The following is a 16715-nucleotide window of genomic DNA, read 5'->3' as shown; positions in this document are numbered from 1 at the left end:
TCCTATTAAAAGTAAGAGTTTGATGAGTTATAAAGAAAAAAGTAGTTTTATAAAACCTAGCATGTACATTCAGTGCAACACACTATTTGGCCTTTGAAAATGTAGACAGGACATCCTTTAAAATTGCTAACATTCAAAACACTGAACTGTCAGCTTTGTCTTTTTCAAATGTATTGCTTTAAGCAATGTTTGAGGAATTTAGCAGAGCAGGTGGAAAAGTAGTGTTGCTGTATTATCTTAGCTCTCTACCACAAGAACAACTCAGTGACCTTTTTGCTCAAATTCCATTACATAGACGTAAACAGTGGGAAATAAATTAATTCTAGTACATAAACTCTTATTCTGTCCAAAATGTTGGTCTACTGATCTAGCAGATTTTTCTTACTTTCTGTTACTGCTATTGTTTTACCCTGAACCTCCTGTTTTTCTTACCCCTGTTCAGACCCAGTGTGATTTTTCTTTATTGCATTTTAAAACAAATTCAATACTTTTACTCTGATTGTAACCTTCTGAGTTATAGCAGTCAACACCTTAAACATCTACTTACAAAGCTTGTCTCACTCCTGTTTTCTAGAACCCTGAAGTTGCTATTCTGGCAGATGTGGGAAAACAAACATCACCAGACAGAAGAAGTTGGTGAAAACTCCCAAGACAAAGAGGCCCTGAAGCCCATCTCCCTGCATCTCCTGTTTCCTGCATCTATTTCTTTCTTTCTTTGAATATCATGGTGTTATAGACCTTTACAGTCCGATTTGCTTTCAAGTGCTTTTACTAGTTATTGCATCTGGATTGGACTACCGGTCAAGACGTGGTGATGGTGGGATCATCAGAATTACTTGTAATCTAAGGGCATTTTTCGATCAGTATCAGCGGGGAAAGTGGAACGCTGAGGGGAAAAAAATGAGCTGAAAAACAACACGGGCCTATGATAATTATTAACAATAAAGTGGATAGAAAATATAAAGTAACAACCACTATCAGGAGCAGCATCAATACAGACTGAGTGGATGGTACAAAGACACAGAAAATAAATTCATCATCATGAAACAGAACATGGATTTAATGGTAACCATACACTGGCAGGCTGTACATTTCAAGTCTGATGTTTTATATAAATACATCCTAACCTGACACACATGGGACATATGCAGATGTTGACTCCGTGAAGCTCTATTTTATTAATCAATACTGAATAACACAGTTCTGTTAAATGTCGATAAACTAAGCTGTTCCACTGGCTGCTGAGCTGGAAGTGGATCTGTACCGTGACTGGGCCATGCTATCTCCTAATTAGAATCCATCCTCTGGAAATGACAAAGTAGGCAGAAAACACAAACTGATCAAGACTCCTATGGAGAGAATGGGACAAATCTGGACACACTGGAGCCTACTCTGGAAATCTATGTTGAATCAATAAGGGAAGATCTGTGCTAGACTACACAGTTCTCAGTGTGCTACTGCTCAAGTCCTGTATGCATCGTTTATCACTGGATGGGATAAAGACCTTAAGGACTGTGATCGACTTCTCTCACATCTCTTCAGAAGCCTCTAAGCAGGTGAGTAGTCAATTGTTTTTTGCAATTAACCTAACCAAAAGAGCAATCAAAGTATCCACAACGAAATAGCCAGCTCCAGTAATTAGTGTAACATATGACACATCAGCACCCACCATGGGCATTCGTCAATATTGGGTCTTGTCTGATAGTTTTGAAAATATTCAGATTCTGCAGTCTCTTCTCTTCGTAAACTAATGAGGGCAACAGTTTAACAAACCTCTTTCTAATTGCTGTCAGCTAGGAAATTAGAGAACCACCTCGGCTAAACAATCTGTTTCATTAGGATTTCCCTGCAACAATGTCACCACAGGCAATAGGAATTGCAACCCTCTCCAGTCTGCTGCTTTCTCTGGGTGTCTAAGCAGCTCCATTTCTCTGTCCGATTCCTGCTTTGATCCTGCCTACCTGAGGCAGTGATTGAACACTGGTGGAAAATTTAATATGCTGGAAGAAGATATATTTTTAAGCAAAGTACAGCCTAAAGGGGAGTTCTGTACAAAAGAGGGTCATTGATATCTATTTAGACAGATTCAACAAAGGTGGGTGTCACGTTCTGCAGAATTCAGTGTCTCTTCTTTAGGTTAGAGATACACATTCACTTTCAATTTGAAATTATTTTAATTTTAGATAATCAACAGCGTATTCAGTGCTTCTCTTCTTTCTTACTGGGTGGACACCTCTTGATATTCATTAGACATTAAATCATAAATGCATATAAGTGTCCTTTTAGAAAATGAAAAACAAGTGAAATGAGTAGTGAGGTTTAAATGGCCTACACCTCTCCATTTTTCATCGAATTAAAGAACTCCTCTCAAACAATTTACAGCTGAGAATTGCCAATTGCCATGTTGTGTCACTAGCACCCCTGTAGTTTTAATGGGTATTTACATAACAATTTCTGTATTCTCTGCTGAGCATAGAAGAGAAGATTTTTTTAACAGTCATCTTATGTATTTATGATTTTGCAATGTCCTCTTACCAGCTCATACTTTCATTCATCTAATACAATTACTGAACATACAAATGCAAAGGTACGTACAAGCAAGATGGCCTACAAATCTAGCACCAGTTCTGTCTGGAGGAATGGGCCAAAGCACAAGTAAACTACTGTGAGAAATTTGTGGAAGGACACCAAAAAAGTTTTAAACAGTTTAAAGGCAATTCTACAAAATACTAAGAAAGCGTAAATGGCTAACAGGAAGTAATTAAAAACAATCTGGAAAATTGACAAACCGTTTCAATAATTGCAGCACAATGTTGGTCTCTTTTAATGTTAGAAGTAAAATATGTTGTGTCTTCTTTTCCTGTTCGGCTCCTTCAGATCACTGGTGAACAGGGGTTTGTTATTAGTGAAGCACCTCGGTGTTCTGGTGGGGATGGTGTTGTCCACACAAAAGTTCATAAAGTCAGAACTGAAAGAAGCTTGCTATATTTTGCACACAGTCTGATGAAGATGATGAATGACTGATACAGGTCATTACTGCCTCCCTGATATTGTTCATTGCTGTAACCTCCCACTGGACATTTTACTCCTTTCAATCAGATGTGGAGTTTCATTTCATTGGGAGGTGTTTATTCCTACTGACAGAAGTCAAGCATCCATTCTCCAAAGTTGAATTTATACAAGTTCCAAAATAAAAACTAGTTTTGGCAAATTAACAGGGACTTTCTTATCTAGCTAGATTACATAAAGACTACACTCATATGCCACTGCTGCTGCAGTTTGCATTACATTTTGATGTTGCTTTTTAAGATTAGTCCACTTGTTTAAATGTGCTTATTTGCAATTATTTTGTCTTTAAGCTTCCCATCACAGAAAGGAATGAACTGATTATCAGTTAACTAATGAAGTGTATGCAGGCCCATGTTTTTTAATGTGACAGCAGCCATCTGTGACCATTGTACAGATGCAAGTGCTGCTCCTCTGCTGCCACTTTGCTGTATTTAAAGATAAAATGCTCGAGTGAGATCTCAGTCCAACCATACAAATTAATGAACTATGCTGTGACTTCAGTTTAAGAGGCATGTCCCATCTGGTCACTGATGTGGCGTAGACATGACTAGATGTGAACGGGCACATATTAGTGCATTTGTATGAAAAGTGCTTGAGATAGCTGTCAAACACACTCATGTTAGAAATGACACTTTGTATCAACTTCAGTGACAGATGGTAAAGTCATTTCAGCCAACTTTCTTACTGAGTGTTTCCAAATGATTTAGCAGTCAGAAATCAATCAATCATCAATCAAATCAGAGGATGATGGATGTAGAGTCAGAAATCAAGAATTGTGTCTGTGTGAAGAGCAGAAATTAAATATAAAATTGGCCATATATGAAAGGGAAGTGTCAAGGTTTAAAATCTGAGAAATTATCAGCAAGTAAAAGTAGCATAAAGAGCAGATAAAGGGTCTAAACCAGGGGTGTCAAACTCCAGCCCTCAAGGGCCGGTGTCCTGCAACTTTTAGGTGTGCCTCTGCTGCACCACACCTGAATAAAATAATTAGGTCATTAACAAGGCTCTGGAGAACTGATCTACACAAGGAGGAGGCAATTGAGCCATTTCATTCCAGTGTTTTGTACCTGTGATACATCTAAAAACTGCAGGACACCGGCCCTTGAGGACTGGAGTTTGACACCTGTGGTCTAAACAGTCAAATGGTGGTAGATTATTACAAAATTTCTTTTAGCACATTGACACTTGCGCAGGTATTTAATAAAAAAAAAAATTCAAAAATCTTACTTAGAAAAACCAGGTTGTTTGACTTTAACATACACATTGTTGGATTATATACTTTTTCTTTCTTACTTCATAGTAAAATGATAGACCAAACATGCTCCAACAGCTATGATTCCATGTATTCGTTTCTGTTCATTGTAGTTGTTCTGATTAGGCCATGCCTCAGGCAGTAACAGTACACCTGGCATTTAATTGAATTCTGTTTTCTAAAATTACCCTAATAGAAATATGTGCATAGGGAACAGTAACAGATAGATAATTCAAAAAGATGATTTTTGTTCAGTATGATTGCCAAGTTGTTTTTGGATATATGTGAAAATCTAAAATTCGTATTTACTGTGTTTAAAGCTACTGATTTTTTATTAATGATATGAGAACAGACATATTGCTACAAAACTATTAGAAAGTATAATAGTTAAAGGTTAAAAGGTGTATTAGACTGGTAAAAACCTTACCCATGTTCTATACTTTGCTTCGTATAGAGCAGGGGTCTCAAACTCCAGTCCTCAAGGGCCGCAGACCTGCAATTTTTAGATGTGCCACAGGTACAAAACACTGGAATGAAATGGCTTAATTACCTCCTTCTTGTGTAGATCAGTTCTCCCAGCCTTGCTAATGACCTAATTATTCTATTCAGGTGTGGTGCAGCAGAGGCACATCTAAAAGTTGCAGGACTGCAGGCCTCGAGGACTGAAGTTTGAGAACCCTGGTATAGAGGATCTGGACACTCGGATATTGAGAAATAATTTCTTCCTGGCATGGATTCTGCTGAAGTTCAAGATTTTACCCAATTTTCCCAATTCCTAATGTTTGGCTGTAGCATATTTAATATGTCAGTTTGACACTTTGAAGCTTACCGGAACTTGTGTGTAGCTTAAATAATCATATTTCATTGTGAAAAGAGAAGTGCCGAGTTGAACAAGATGGATGTCAATGTTAATTCAATATTTGGAGTAATGGCCGAAAAGGACTGAATGGCTACGTTCACTTCCTCTGCCGCCATTGGCAAAGTACAACCATAGCACCCTACAAATCTAAAACAGTGCAGAAACTCGACATCATCATTCATAACTCCTCCTTCTATTGCAGCCACAGAAATCAAACTCAATAGGAGAAATTACAGACGGAGCACTGGAGGGAGATGAGAACTGAGCAGAACTGCATAGGAAGGGAATGGGCAGGTTAGTGTTGTATATCTCACTCAGCTTGAATTACGAGAAGAAAAAAAAACCCAATAGTTTTAGCGTTTAGATAGGAAAGGTAAGGACTAAAATGGGAGGAGGTGGGATATGAAGAGAAGAAGTGTAAAGATGACAGGCAAGAGAAGATGAGGAGGAGAGGTGGAAGAAATAGGAACAGAGGGGGAAACAGAAGGAGAACAGTGAGTGGGATGCGTGGCGAATTGCTCAGTGTGTATCGAGCTCCAGCTGTATTGTGCTGTGAGGTGCCTTTGGTTCCTCTGAGAGGAAACATGGTACTATGAATAATAGATGACAATGGATGCACACATGGCATGTTTATTTTTGAAAGCGTTTATTTTGTGACCCTCTTTCCTCTCCTAAATGTCTAAAAAAGATCTTGCCAGCTCAGATAAACAGATACGCAGATAGATACAGTTTTTTATATTCCAATCTGTTGATGAGGTGGCGATGTAATGTGGGTTTAAACGATAGGAGACAGTATTCTGAGTATTAACCCTTTGAGTAATTTATAATAAGATGCAACCCCATCATAAGAATCGTTTTAGTTTTGAATTCACGTGGATTGATTATGGAATATATAATTCATGGTAAAATTGAATAATGTCTTTGTAAATTGTAAATGCAACTTTTTTCATATCTTAAAATTCTGATCAGTATTCTCTTAGCTCCGTATTTGTGAAATTTAATTTTGATTTTGTAAAGTAGCTTTAGATTTATAACCACATTAAGATATAATTGAAAGTGTTAACACAATTAAAAATCTTTTCTTACCAGTGATGAAAAGGTTAAACTGTAGCAACAACATTGAATATTCTCATTCATAGATTAAACCAGCACCAATATTTCTTCGTTTGTGGTCAGTTGTAGCGCAAGCAGTGGGGTGTCATCCTGCCTGGTTTCAGTTTACGAGTACAGTCGCATTCATCTTGACTTATTTGACTTTCTCTGATTAACAGTGTGGTGCCAGAAACTGGGACAAAAAGGCATATTTTGTTATACAGGTAAAAGCCAGTAAATTAGAATATTTTGAAAAACTTGATTTATTTCAGTAATTGCATTCAAAAGGTGTAACTTGTACATCATATTTATTCATTGCACACAGACTGATGCATTCAAATGTTTATTTCATTTAATTTTGATGATTTGAAGTGGCAACAAATGAAAATCCAAAATTCCGTGTGTCACAAAATTAGAATATTGTGTAAGAGTTAAATTTTGAAGACACCTGGTGCCACAAACTAATCAGCTGATTAACTCAAAACACCTGCAAAGGGCTTTAAATGGTCTCTCAGTCCAGTTCTGAAGCCTACACAAACATGGGGAAGACTTCAGATTTGACAGCTGTCCAAAAGGCGACCATCGACACATTGCACAAGGAGGGAAAGACACAAAAGGTTATTGCTGAAGAGGCTGGCTGTTCTCAGAGCTCTGTGGTCAGAAAAAGTGTACAAGCGATAGGGATCACCGCGCCCTAGTCAAGATTGTGAAAAAAAAACCCATTCAAAAATGTGGGGGAGATTCACAAGGAGTGGACAGCTGCTGGAGTCAGTGCTTCAAGATCCACCACCAAGAGACGCTTGAAAGACATGGGTTTCAACTGCCGCATACCTCGTGTCAAGCCACTGTTGACCAAGAAACAGCGCGAAAAGCGTCTCACCTGGGCTAAGGAAAAAAAGAGCTGGACTGCTGCTGAGTGGTCCAAAGTCATGTTTTCTGACGAAAGCAAATTTTGCATTTCCTTTGGAAATCGAGGTCCCAGAGTCTGGAGGAAGACAGGAGAGGCACAGGATCCACGTTGCCTGAAGTCTAGTGTAAAGTTTCCACCATCAGTGATGGTTTGGGGTGCCATGTCATCTGCTGGTGGCGGTCCACTCTGTTTCCTGAGATCCAGGGTCAACGCAGCCGTCTACCAGCAAGTTTTAGAGCACTTCATGCTTCCTGCTGCTGACCTGCTCTATGGAGATGGAGATTTCAGGTTCCAACAGGACTTGGCGCCTGCACACAGCGCAAAATCTACCCGTGCCTGGTTTACGGACCATGGTATTTCTGTTCTAAATTGGCCAGCCAACTCCCCTGACCTTAGCCCCATAGAAAATCTGTGGGGTATTGTGAAAAGGAAGATGCAGAATGCCAGACCCAAAAACGCAGAAGAGTTGAAGGCCACTATCAGAGCAACCTGGGCTCTCATAACACCTGAGCAGTGCCAGAAACTCATCGACTCCATGCCACGCCGCATTAATGCAGTAATTGAGGCAAAAGGAGCTCCAACCAAGTATTGAGTATTGTACATGCTCATATTTTTCATTTTCATACTTTTCAGTTGGCCAACATTTCTAAAAAATCCCTTTTTTGTATTAGCCTTAAGTAATATTCTAATTTTGTGACACACGGAATTTTGGATTTTCATTTGTTGCCACTTCAAATCATCAAAATCAAATGAAATAAACATTTGAATGCATCAGTCTGTGTGCAATGAATAAATATAATGTACAAGTTACACCTTTTGAATGCAATTACTGTAATAAATCAAGTTTTTCAAAATATTCTAATTTACTGGCTTTTACCTGTATCTGAGCTTTAAAAGGACATGGGATAGGTGTGATATTATTGTAACAAACAAAAAAAAAGACATTTTGCTAAACTGCAAACCAGTTAGTTGAAAAATGCAGCTCCAACACAGCACAACAAAGGATGTAGCTTGAGCAGTTGCTATCATACCGGAAGTTGCTGACATAATCAGTCATGTCAGCATGTGCTACCTCATTTATCCATAGAAAACTGGATAGAAGTCACAGATGCCCATCCACCATTTTAGTACCAAAACATGTTAAACAAATAAGCCTATTAGTTTAACACAAATTTAATCTCAATATAGTCGATGGCATCCTAGTCATAGCAGTTTTCTCAATCAGTACAGAGACATGGTCTACATAATGTCTTACTCTATTTGGGATCTTGCTGGATTCTGGAAAAGTTGAAAACAGAACTGGACCAGTGGCCAATGTAAGAGAAAGAGGAATCACACCTGTGACAGAAGTCCTCAACATGTCTCGGCTGTTGACCCCAATAGTAGCCCTGGTGAAGGAGGCCCAAAGTCTTGAAATACCTCTCTTTCTCCTCTCGCTTTTCACAGAGATCCCAATCTGCTACAGCAGGTACAGCTGTAGCACAGATTACCAGATACAGTAACACACACTGTTATTCAGGACCTGGCTGACGCATACCATTACCTCTCACTCTTAGACACCCTGTGTCTATGTCCAGACAGGTTGGGACCAGTTGGGGCAAGAATTGGAGTTTATGCTTAAAACATAACAATTTATTTATTGTTCAGTAGGGGGACAAGGTCGGGTTTAGATGGTTGAGTTGGCCCAGAACAGCTAAATTATCATTCATTTGAACTTGGAGCCTGAGATTATGTTGAGGAAGCCACAATTATTTTAATAACATGTAAAAACATGATCAATACCCAATCTAGTTGACATTTACTGATAAACTGAATTTGGAAGCCAGAGAAGCATGTATGTAATGAAGGGAAAGAGTCAGAACAGCATTAACCTCTGCAAAAACGAAAATGTAATTGAATGCTGAAAATTTGGACAGCTCAGCATTAGTTGAAATATGATCCCTACAACCTTTTCTCTGCTTCTGCACAAAAGCTTTAAATACCTCTCATCACTCAGACCAAATTGGAACTGCCTGATGTTTTGTGCAGCATCAACATAAAATGCAAAAAAAAAGAACAACAACAACAAAGAAGAGGAATACGTGACAGCATGCAAAAACTTGTTAGAAAAAAAATGTCTTCATAATTTGACTTATAAATCAGTGTCTCTGTAAAAGCAACATAATCAATTTTCTGCAGGGGCCTGACATAGACAGCATTGTCTTCAAGCTTTAAGTGTTTTAACTTTCAATAGTATAAAGTGCGTTTAGAATTAGAGTTCTCAAATAGGTTTATTTATCAACAATAAACTTTTTTCTGAGTAAATTACCATTGTGTTGTGTGAAAATTGGTCTGTTTCCATAGAAGAAGTACCCTGGCACCGAATAGTTCCTCCTCCTGCAAGAGTTTGCTGTGATATGAGGAAACGAACCTCCACTCAGCTCCAACTGTGGAGTATAGAATGCAGTAAAGAGTGAAATCAGACTAAAACTCCATTAATCTCTCATTGTTTGCAGGAGAAAATCAATAAGCAGAGTTTCCATCTAGAGTATAGTTGACTATTTACAGACAGATTACGTTATGACAGTTTCAAAGTGGTTAAGCTCTGAAATAAATAACAGTTTCAAAACTCATGGCTTAACGAGAAGAAGTTTGCAATAATACTCAGATAGTCAGTAATTAAATGTCACAACATGTAACATCAGACCAACGCACAAACAGCAGTGACCATATGTCTGCTCCATTCAAACCTATTCTGTGAATGCTCATGAATACTGGACAGTTAATTGTTCCATTTGCAAGCAAAAATGAGAGAACAAGAACTCCTCCTGTGTAATTTACAGCTAACAAACAATATAACCTGCAGTGGAGTACAAAATAGGAAATGCGGAAACAACATGAATAGGATATGTCACCAGTAAAAATGCTGGGTCCAATCCCACTGTAAATGTCCACCTTTAACTCGGGGTCCTCCACTTCTTTCAGGTCCATTTTCAGAGTTGCCTTGCTCTGTTTTGGACCTGGTTCCTGCAGTGTAAATGCTGAGGGGACAAACCTATCCCCAAAAATCTACCTTGGCTCTTAAAAAGGTTCCTGCAGTACAAGTCCAGTTTTAGTTCAATGGTTCTCAAAAGATCTGGCTTAGTGATAAACTGCAACAACTTTTATGACAAACTGTAATCAAAATTGATGAAAAGAAAAAAAAAGTCTATTCAAATAAATTTAGATTTAAACTGAATAAAAGACTGCAAGCATGTAATTATGCTAGGATGAAATTGTATGTTGTATAAACTTGTTGGTTAAATTAATGTGCCACAGGTCATAATTGCACATATTCATACTAATCAATGTAATGTGGATGAAAAAAAGTGTAATTATAGTTTGGGATCTTTTGGTCACTTTTTCTTTCTGAAAAACTAATTTGGAATGGTCACTAACGAGCAAGATTTACGTTTCTTAAAAATGTTTCTAAAATATTGGAGAGATATTAAACACAGATCTAATATTTTTTTATGAAAAGGTTAGACATGAAGAAAACATGGAGGAAAAAACTGAGGAACAAAAGCCCATGACGCTACATTTTCTTGAACGGTAGAATTGAAAGACAATAAAGTCCATGGAGAAAGATGTGAATCCACCATTTTTGGAAAGCTTTACAATAGGAGAAAATGTGAAAACTGGAAACGAAGAAAATATGTGGATATGAACGATTCAAAATTGATGAGAAACTCAGGAATGTATACCTTGTTTGGGATTTCTTGTTTTTGAAACATGACAGGAATAGCAAATAGAGATTAAGTTGTTTGAGATAATATAAGTAAACCTGTATTTGTGCTTTGCAAAATATAACTTTTATTCCCAATCTATTCTTTCCTCCCTCTCAACAATGCCAGCCAAGAAAACATCTGTAAGGAAATATGTTGCATTGTATTAACTGACTTTAATTTTGCGACCCCCTTTTCTTTTGTTTAAAAATTTTAAAAACTGCTTTTAGATTTGCAAAGCATCCTGTTGGGTTTTCAAACCAGCATACACAGATTAGACATTTGAACTGGTTGAGAAACATAATTTACACAACACTGCTTTTTTTTTTCTGTGGACACTTTTAGGGTTCCGTATTTTTTCAAATAAACAAAGATTAAGGAGTAACTTAAATCCAGTGTTAACATTTCAAATCTGTTGTCATCAAAACACAGGTAGTGTTGAAAATCAATTTATTCTCAGTATGGAATTTTATTGTTCCCATCATTTGTTTAGGAAACTTGTGTATTTTTAATCTTTTTAGGAAAAAAAACTTGTTCAGATATTCTCCTATGCATACGCCCTTTTTTGACCAATTACAAACTAGAAAGCATAATTCCTTGCTGAACCTGATGCTGTGCTGTCAGTTTATGGTATTTTACCCATTATCACCAAGGTTGACTACACTCAGCTTCTGTCAGCCACTCACTGTGAAGCTACTTAATAGCACTTGGTTTTCCAGAGAAGGACCAATCATTACTTGACCTTTAATCATTAAAATGTTTCCTTTGCAGCAATAATGACACCAAAAGACAAGATTTGTTCAAGGTTAACAAGGAGGATTAAGGGCTAACCAACTGACTTCTGTGAACATCCCCTATTAATCAGTGCTCACTTAACAGAATAAAAAAAAGGTTTAACAAATTGGTTTTTGAAATACATTTATGGATTCAGAGCTTTGCCAACAAAACCTTATTTTTACCAAGTAATTAAAAGTTGCATAGATTTGTAAAGTTTTTACAAATTCCACACTGAAGTACTAAAGACGAGTAAGGTGTGACTTTAACAAAAAACATAACTACTTTGACAGGTATGACAGTTTATCTGAGCAGCTTTATTTCATTTTGTCATTAAATTTAATATAAGATGAGTTTGGCTGTATGTTAGCCTTTTCACTGTTGTGAGGAGCTCTGAAGTGTTCTTTACAATTTAAAATTTATTTATTTGTATCACTGAACAAAAATATTGACACACAGGTCAATATTTTCTGAAAAGGTGTGCCTTTTCAGAAAAGAAAAAAAAAATGTACTAATTTATTTGTTCTTTTTGAGGTAGGGGAGAATCACAACTACACATATTAAAACTGACAAATAAAGTATCTGTACCATTTAGATAATTAACGTGGATAAAAATTACAAACTGATCATAAAAGATCACTGGGTTTTGATTTGTCTTCTGTGATGAAATTTAAATTCTTATGTGCATGATTAGTAATTTTACCCCAATTCTCTTTGTTTCAGATCCAGTCCTCAGATAGAAAGCCATTTGCTGAGAGCCAAGAATTACAAATGAAGGATTCGGAAGTAATCTTAAGTAGCAGGATACCAGAGCACATCAGTCATTATTGATATCATATATCACTTTATCATAGTGTCCTTCACTACATGTCACAAAATGGTTTAATGTGAAGAAAAAAATGCAGTATGACCACAAAGTACTCTACAAACTGTGTTATTAACATCATGACTGCTGTCATTTAGGTACAATTTGTCTTCATTATCACATCTGAGTACATTTATGTGCACACAACACTGGTGATAGCTACACACATCTCATTTTTATTTTTACTCACAACAATTTCACCTCTGAATATGTCTTTTAAGTATTGCTATAAACCAATAATCAGTATTTTCCAGGCTTCTCTGTAAGAGTTTTTTTTCCTAATTTGCGATAATTTTACAAGACGAAATGAGATTATTGGCCAAATCCAATATATACTAACCTTGTGTGTGCACTTATTTGCACTAGTTTCTGTTTCACAGTGTCACCATATATTTGGCCATATTGGTGTTTACACAGTTCCCTGCTGATATAGTTACAATTGGTAGACCAGGAAATGGGTGGAGAACCATAAAAGACCCACACTAGAACATGCACACCACAACAAGGAAGGAAAAACAAAAAAAACATAAGTCCCTAGTCCTCACTTCTCCCCTCATGTGTTCCTCTCACTTTTCTGGGGGGGGGCTTTATATTTTCTATGTGTACATAAAGCAATTCAAAATCTATAGTTTTGTACATGTAATTTTTATGGTGTGTGGATATTTTCTAATAAAAGGAAACAAAATGAATCACTCCTGTGAGTGGCTGATTTTTTCCTGTTTTCCTTTAATCACTGTTTTTGTGTTTCAGTGTGTTATAGCCTAGTTTGGTACAATGGCAAGCAAAGATATAATTACAGTGTTGTAAAACACTGGGTAATTGCTAGATGCAGCAACAGTTTACAAACAGTTAACGCAGCTATCGTATGAGGGGATTTCCCAAGTTCAAGAGAGTTGTATGTTTTTCTACAGTGTTTGTGAATTAATAAATGCATAACAAATAGAAGCTTTAGTCTGCAACTGTGATTAAACTTGTTTTTATATTCCATGCTACCATCCTAAAACCAACTGAAAACATTGATTTTTAATATCGAAGTGATTGCCAAGAGTAGAGATATAAAAATATTAACTGAAGGGGTAAGTTAACTCAGACACCTTTTGCTTTAAAACTGGTTAAACGTCAAGAAAGTAAAACTATTTTTATAGGGTAGTTTTAAAACTCAGTAAATTAGTAAAAGAATAATTCAATTGACTTTTACATTGTGGTGGAGGCTGGTCGCTTATTGGCAGATAAAAACAGGGAATTTGTGAATTACTTGTTGCAATGTATTACAATTTTAAAACAAGGACCACTAATTTTAATACTCACAAATTATTTACTCCATTCTTTAGAAAATTTTAATGCCGTTCTTCTGAGAGCAAGAATGAGCACATACCTGAATAGTAAATACTACCATGTTAGCTACCCAAGGTGAATTGATGGTTTTACACCGACATCCTGGAGTCTGTAGCAGACTACATTTTTTGACAGGAACAGCTTCCTGAGAAAATTAGACTAGTTTATTACTTTTAAATTGCTCCATGCAGAACATCGCCACACAGCAGGGCTGAGAGTGGAGCTACCAGATGTCCTTCAGGTAGGTAAGATTGATCAGTCTTGTCTCTTTTCATCTGCAGGTTGTTAATGCTAGTTTTATTAGCACTGTGAGACACATACAGGTGGTAAACTGTCATCTACTGCTGTGTGTGGTGCAGCCAAATTTCAAGTGGCTCCTAGGCAAAGAGATATGATTATTACATGAATAAAAATAAATGGATTAAGTCTAGATAGATGGCTGATTTTGACAAAAAGAATGCAAATCAAACTTAACAAAAAAAAGGCAATATTTAATTTGCTTTGAAAAGCAAAGTCAAATTAAATTTTGGGGATACATAGAATAGAATTTATTCACTTCCCATGAGGGAAATTCAAATATCCACAAAGAGAGGTAAAATATCCTAATCATGTCAGACGGGATATTTTGAAAAATGAAACATGATGCATTAATTATTTTGTAGTACTATTGTAATAACAATAAAAGTGACAATAAGGACTATTTAAAATTTTTGTTGACATTGTTATTGAACTAACAGTGAGGAAAAAAAGCAAAAGTAACAATTCCTACAATGCAGTCAGTTTTGGGGGATTTTAGCATTAATTCGATGCAGAAAAATAAAACTCTGAATCATGATAAGAAATCACAATAAGCGGCAACGACAAACTATATAATAAACGTCCATCCCTACTGAGAAGGTGTTATTAAAGCAATAAATCAAGATACACTTATACATTAACACTGATGATATACATAAATCAAAAATTTAGATTCACTGTATAAAGTGTCACATGGCCTCCTTTTTTCTTTGCCGTTTTATACTCAGTGGAAGTAAACTTTTACTATAGATAGCTCCCAAATCAAAAGTTAAATGCACTCAAGACTACAATAGTTGTAAACTAACAATGAAGCCCGGTGTAATATATGACACTGTTTTGTGAGCTTTTGATGGTTCTGTCACAACATATAAATTAAACTGAGGTAAACCTTTGGGTGTATTTTAAGCAACACCTCAAACGTGCTCATTTCTTCTGTGAAATTACTAGAAAACAAAATAAAACAGCTATAATATTAGATATGCAATTGTGGTCAATCTGGATTTTGGAATTGCTGAACATTGGTCTGTATCAGTGGTTCCAGCTGATATTGGCCATTTGAGCCCCTCCGCACCAAATATATTTGGTGCTGAGGCATATTTTAAATGCCTCAGCATGATCTCAGTATTTTGCTGACCATGTTTGTTCCCTTTTAAGCAAAGTGTACGCACATTCAAACGGGTATTTTTAACAACATAATGCATCATGTTACAAAGCTCCGAACATCACAAATTGATTTCTTGAATATGACAATATATATATATTGTACTTCAATGGTCTCCACAGTCACCAAATGTTAATACAGAGCAGTTTCAGGTTGTGGTGTTACAAAGAACATAAGATAGCCGTTGTTGTTGTTGTTAATTTTTATTGCCGAGTGCTTTTACACGGACGTGCTGTCCGGTTAAACTGTAAATAAAGTAAAAACAAAACATCAACACTTAGTATTGCAGTATTCAATAAACACAAACTTAAACATAGATTTATTAGCTAGGCTTGACTAACCGGTTATAAGGCAGTTTATTCTTAGAACACTTCGTCATATAATAAACATCGGCATTCAAAAACACAGCTAGCATTCGGCTAATTAGCTCTAGCAAATTCATCAAGCCCACGCTTAGAACAGATAACAAAACTCATCTCCCCACAGCTTACAGCATTAATATAACTCACCACGTTGAGCAACACTCATGAACGCCAGTAGAATATGATTTTATTGTAGATTCAGCTTGTTAGCTTCAGCTAACTGCAGTCTCACTGCATTACTGGCCTGCCGTAAGTTTCTTCTCTTGTTTCACCTCCCCTCCCGTACCAATGCAAAGCAACTACAGAGCCCCCTAGCGGAATGGGAGGAGTGAATCCAACATGTGGTGTAAAGAAGGATTTACATTATAAATATTCAGCTAATCCACAACAACTCCATCATAAAATAATTTCATTATGGACCAAAGTCTCTAAGGAATGTTCTTAATACCTTGATTATTCTGTTCCATAAAACATTTAGGGAGTTATGAAGGTTAAAATGAGTCTAAACCAATAGAAGCAAAATAAAATGGCTGCTTAGTGTAGATTATTTATATACATGTTACACCAAAGGCTTTAATTGTCCCCTAAGGCCAAAAGAAAACAATTTTGCCCCTTGCTGAGCAGCATAACAATTGGATGGAGGTACTGATCATTTAGAAATATGTAATGAAATTAACATGAGGAGCAAGCAACTCTAGGCTTTTATTTTGCAATTACTATCAGAACAAGGAAGGCATTACTACAGCTCAGATATAACACAATAGCAAGTGCTGACCTTTTCAACCACAAGCCGTGGTGATTAATGGTTACACAAGGTATACATATACCAAAAGCGGAGGACAGAAAGACAGACACACACACACACACACACACCCACACACGCCCACACACTTAGCCCACAGTGATTGAGTACTAGGCTTACTTATCAGATAATGTCAGAGTACACTAAGGTACATTTGTATTAGGTTTTATGTAACAAGCATAATACATAATTT

At 36.6% G+C, this 16715-nt stretch overlaps 1 protein-coding gene across 2 annotated transcripts in view; it reads left to right on the top strand.

The window, feature by feature from the left end:
• The window catches only part of LOC116707878 (leucine-rich repeat and fibronectin type III domain-containing protein 1-like protein), a 183590-nt gene extending 170334 nt beyond the window's left edge, over positions 1 to 13256 (top strand). For both annotated transcript variants that reach the window (XM_032545553.1, XM_032545552.1), the window contains 2 exons: positions 575 to 1556; positions 12423 to 13256. In XM_032545553.1, coding sequence (XP_032401444.1) covers positions 575 to 582 — 8 coding nt within the window. In that variant the 3' untranslated portion in view covers positions 583 to 1556; positions 12423 to 13256. The remainder of the gene's footprint in view (positions 1 to 574; positions 1557 to 12422) is intronic.
• The last annotated feature ends 3459 nt before the right edge of the window (positions 13257 to 16715 follow it).

Source organism: Xiphophorus hellerii, chromosome 18, assembly GCF_003331165.1.
Source record: "Xiphophorus hellerii strain 12219 chromosome 18, Xiphophorus_hellerii-4.1, whole genome shotgun sequence".
NCBI classification, from domain to species: Eukaryota; Metazoa; Chordata; class Actinopteri; order Cyprinodontiformes; family Poeciliidae; genus Xiphophorus; species Xiphophorus hellerii.
This window is presented reverse-complemented; position numbering and strand designations above follow the sequence as displayed.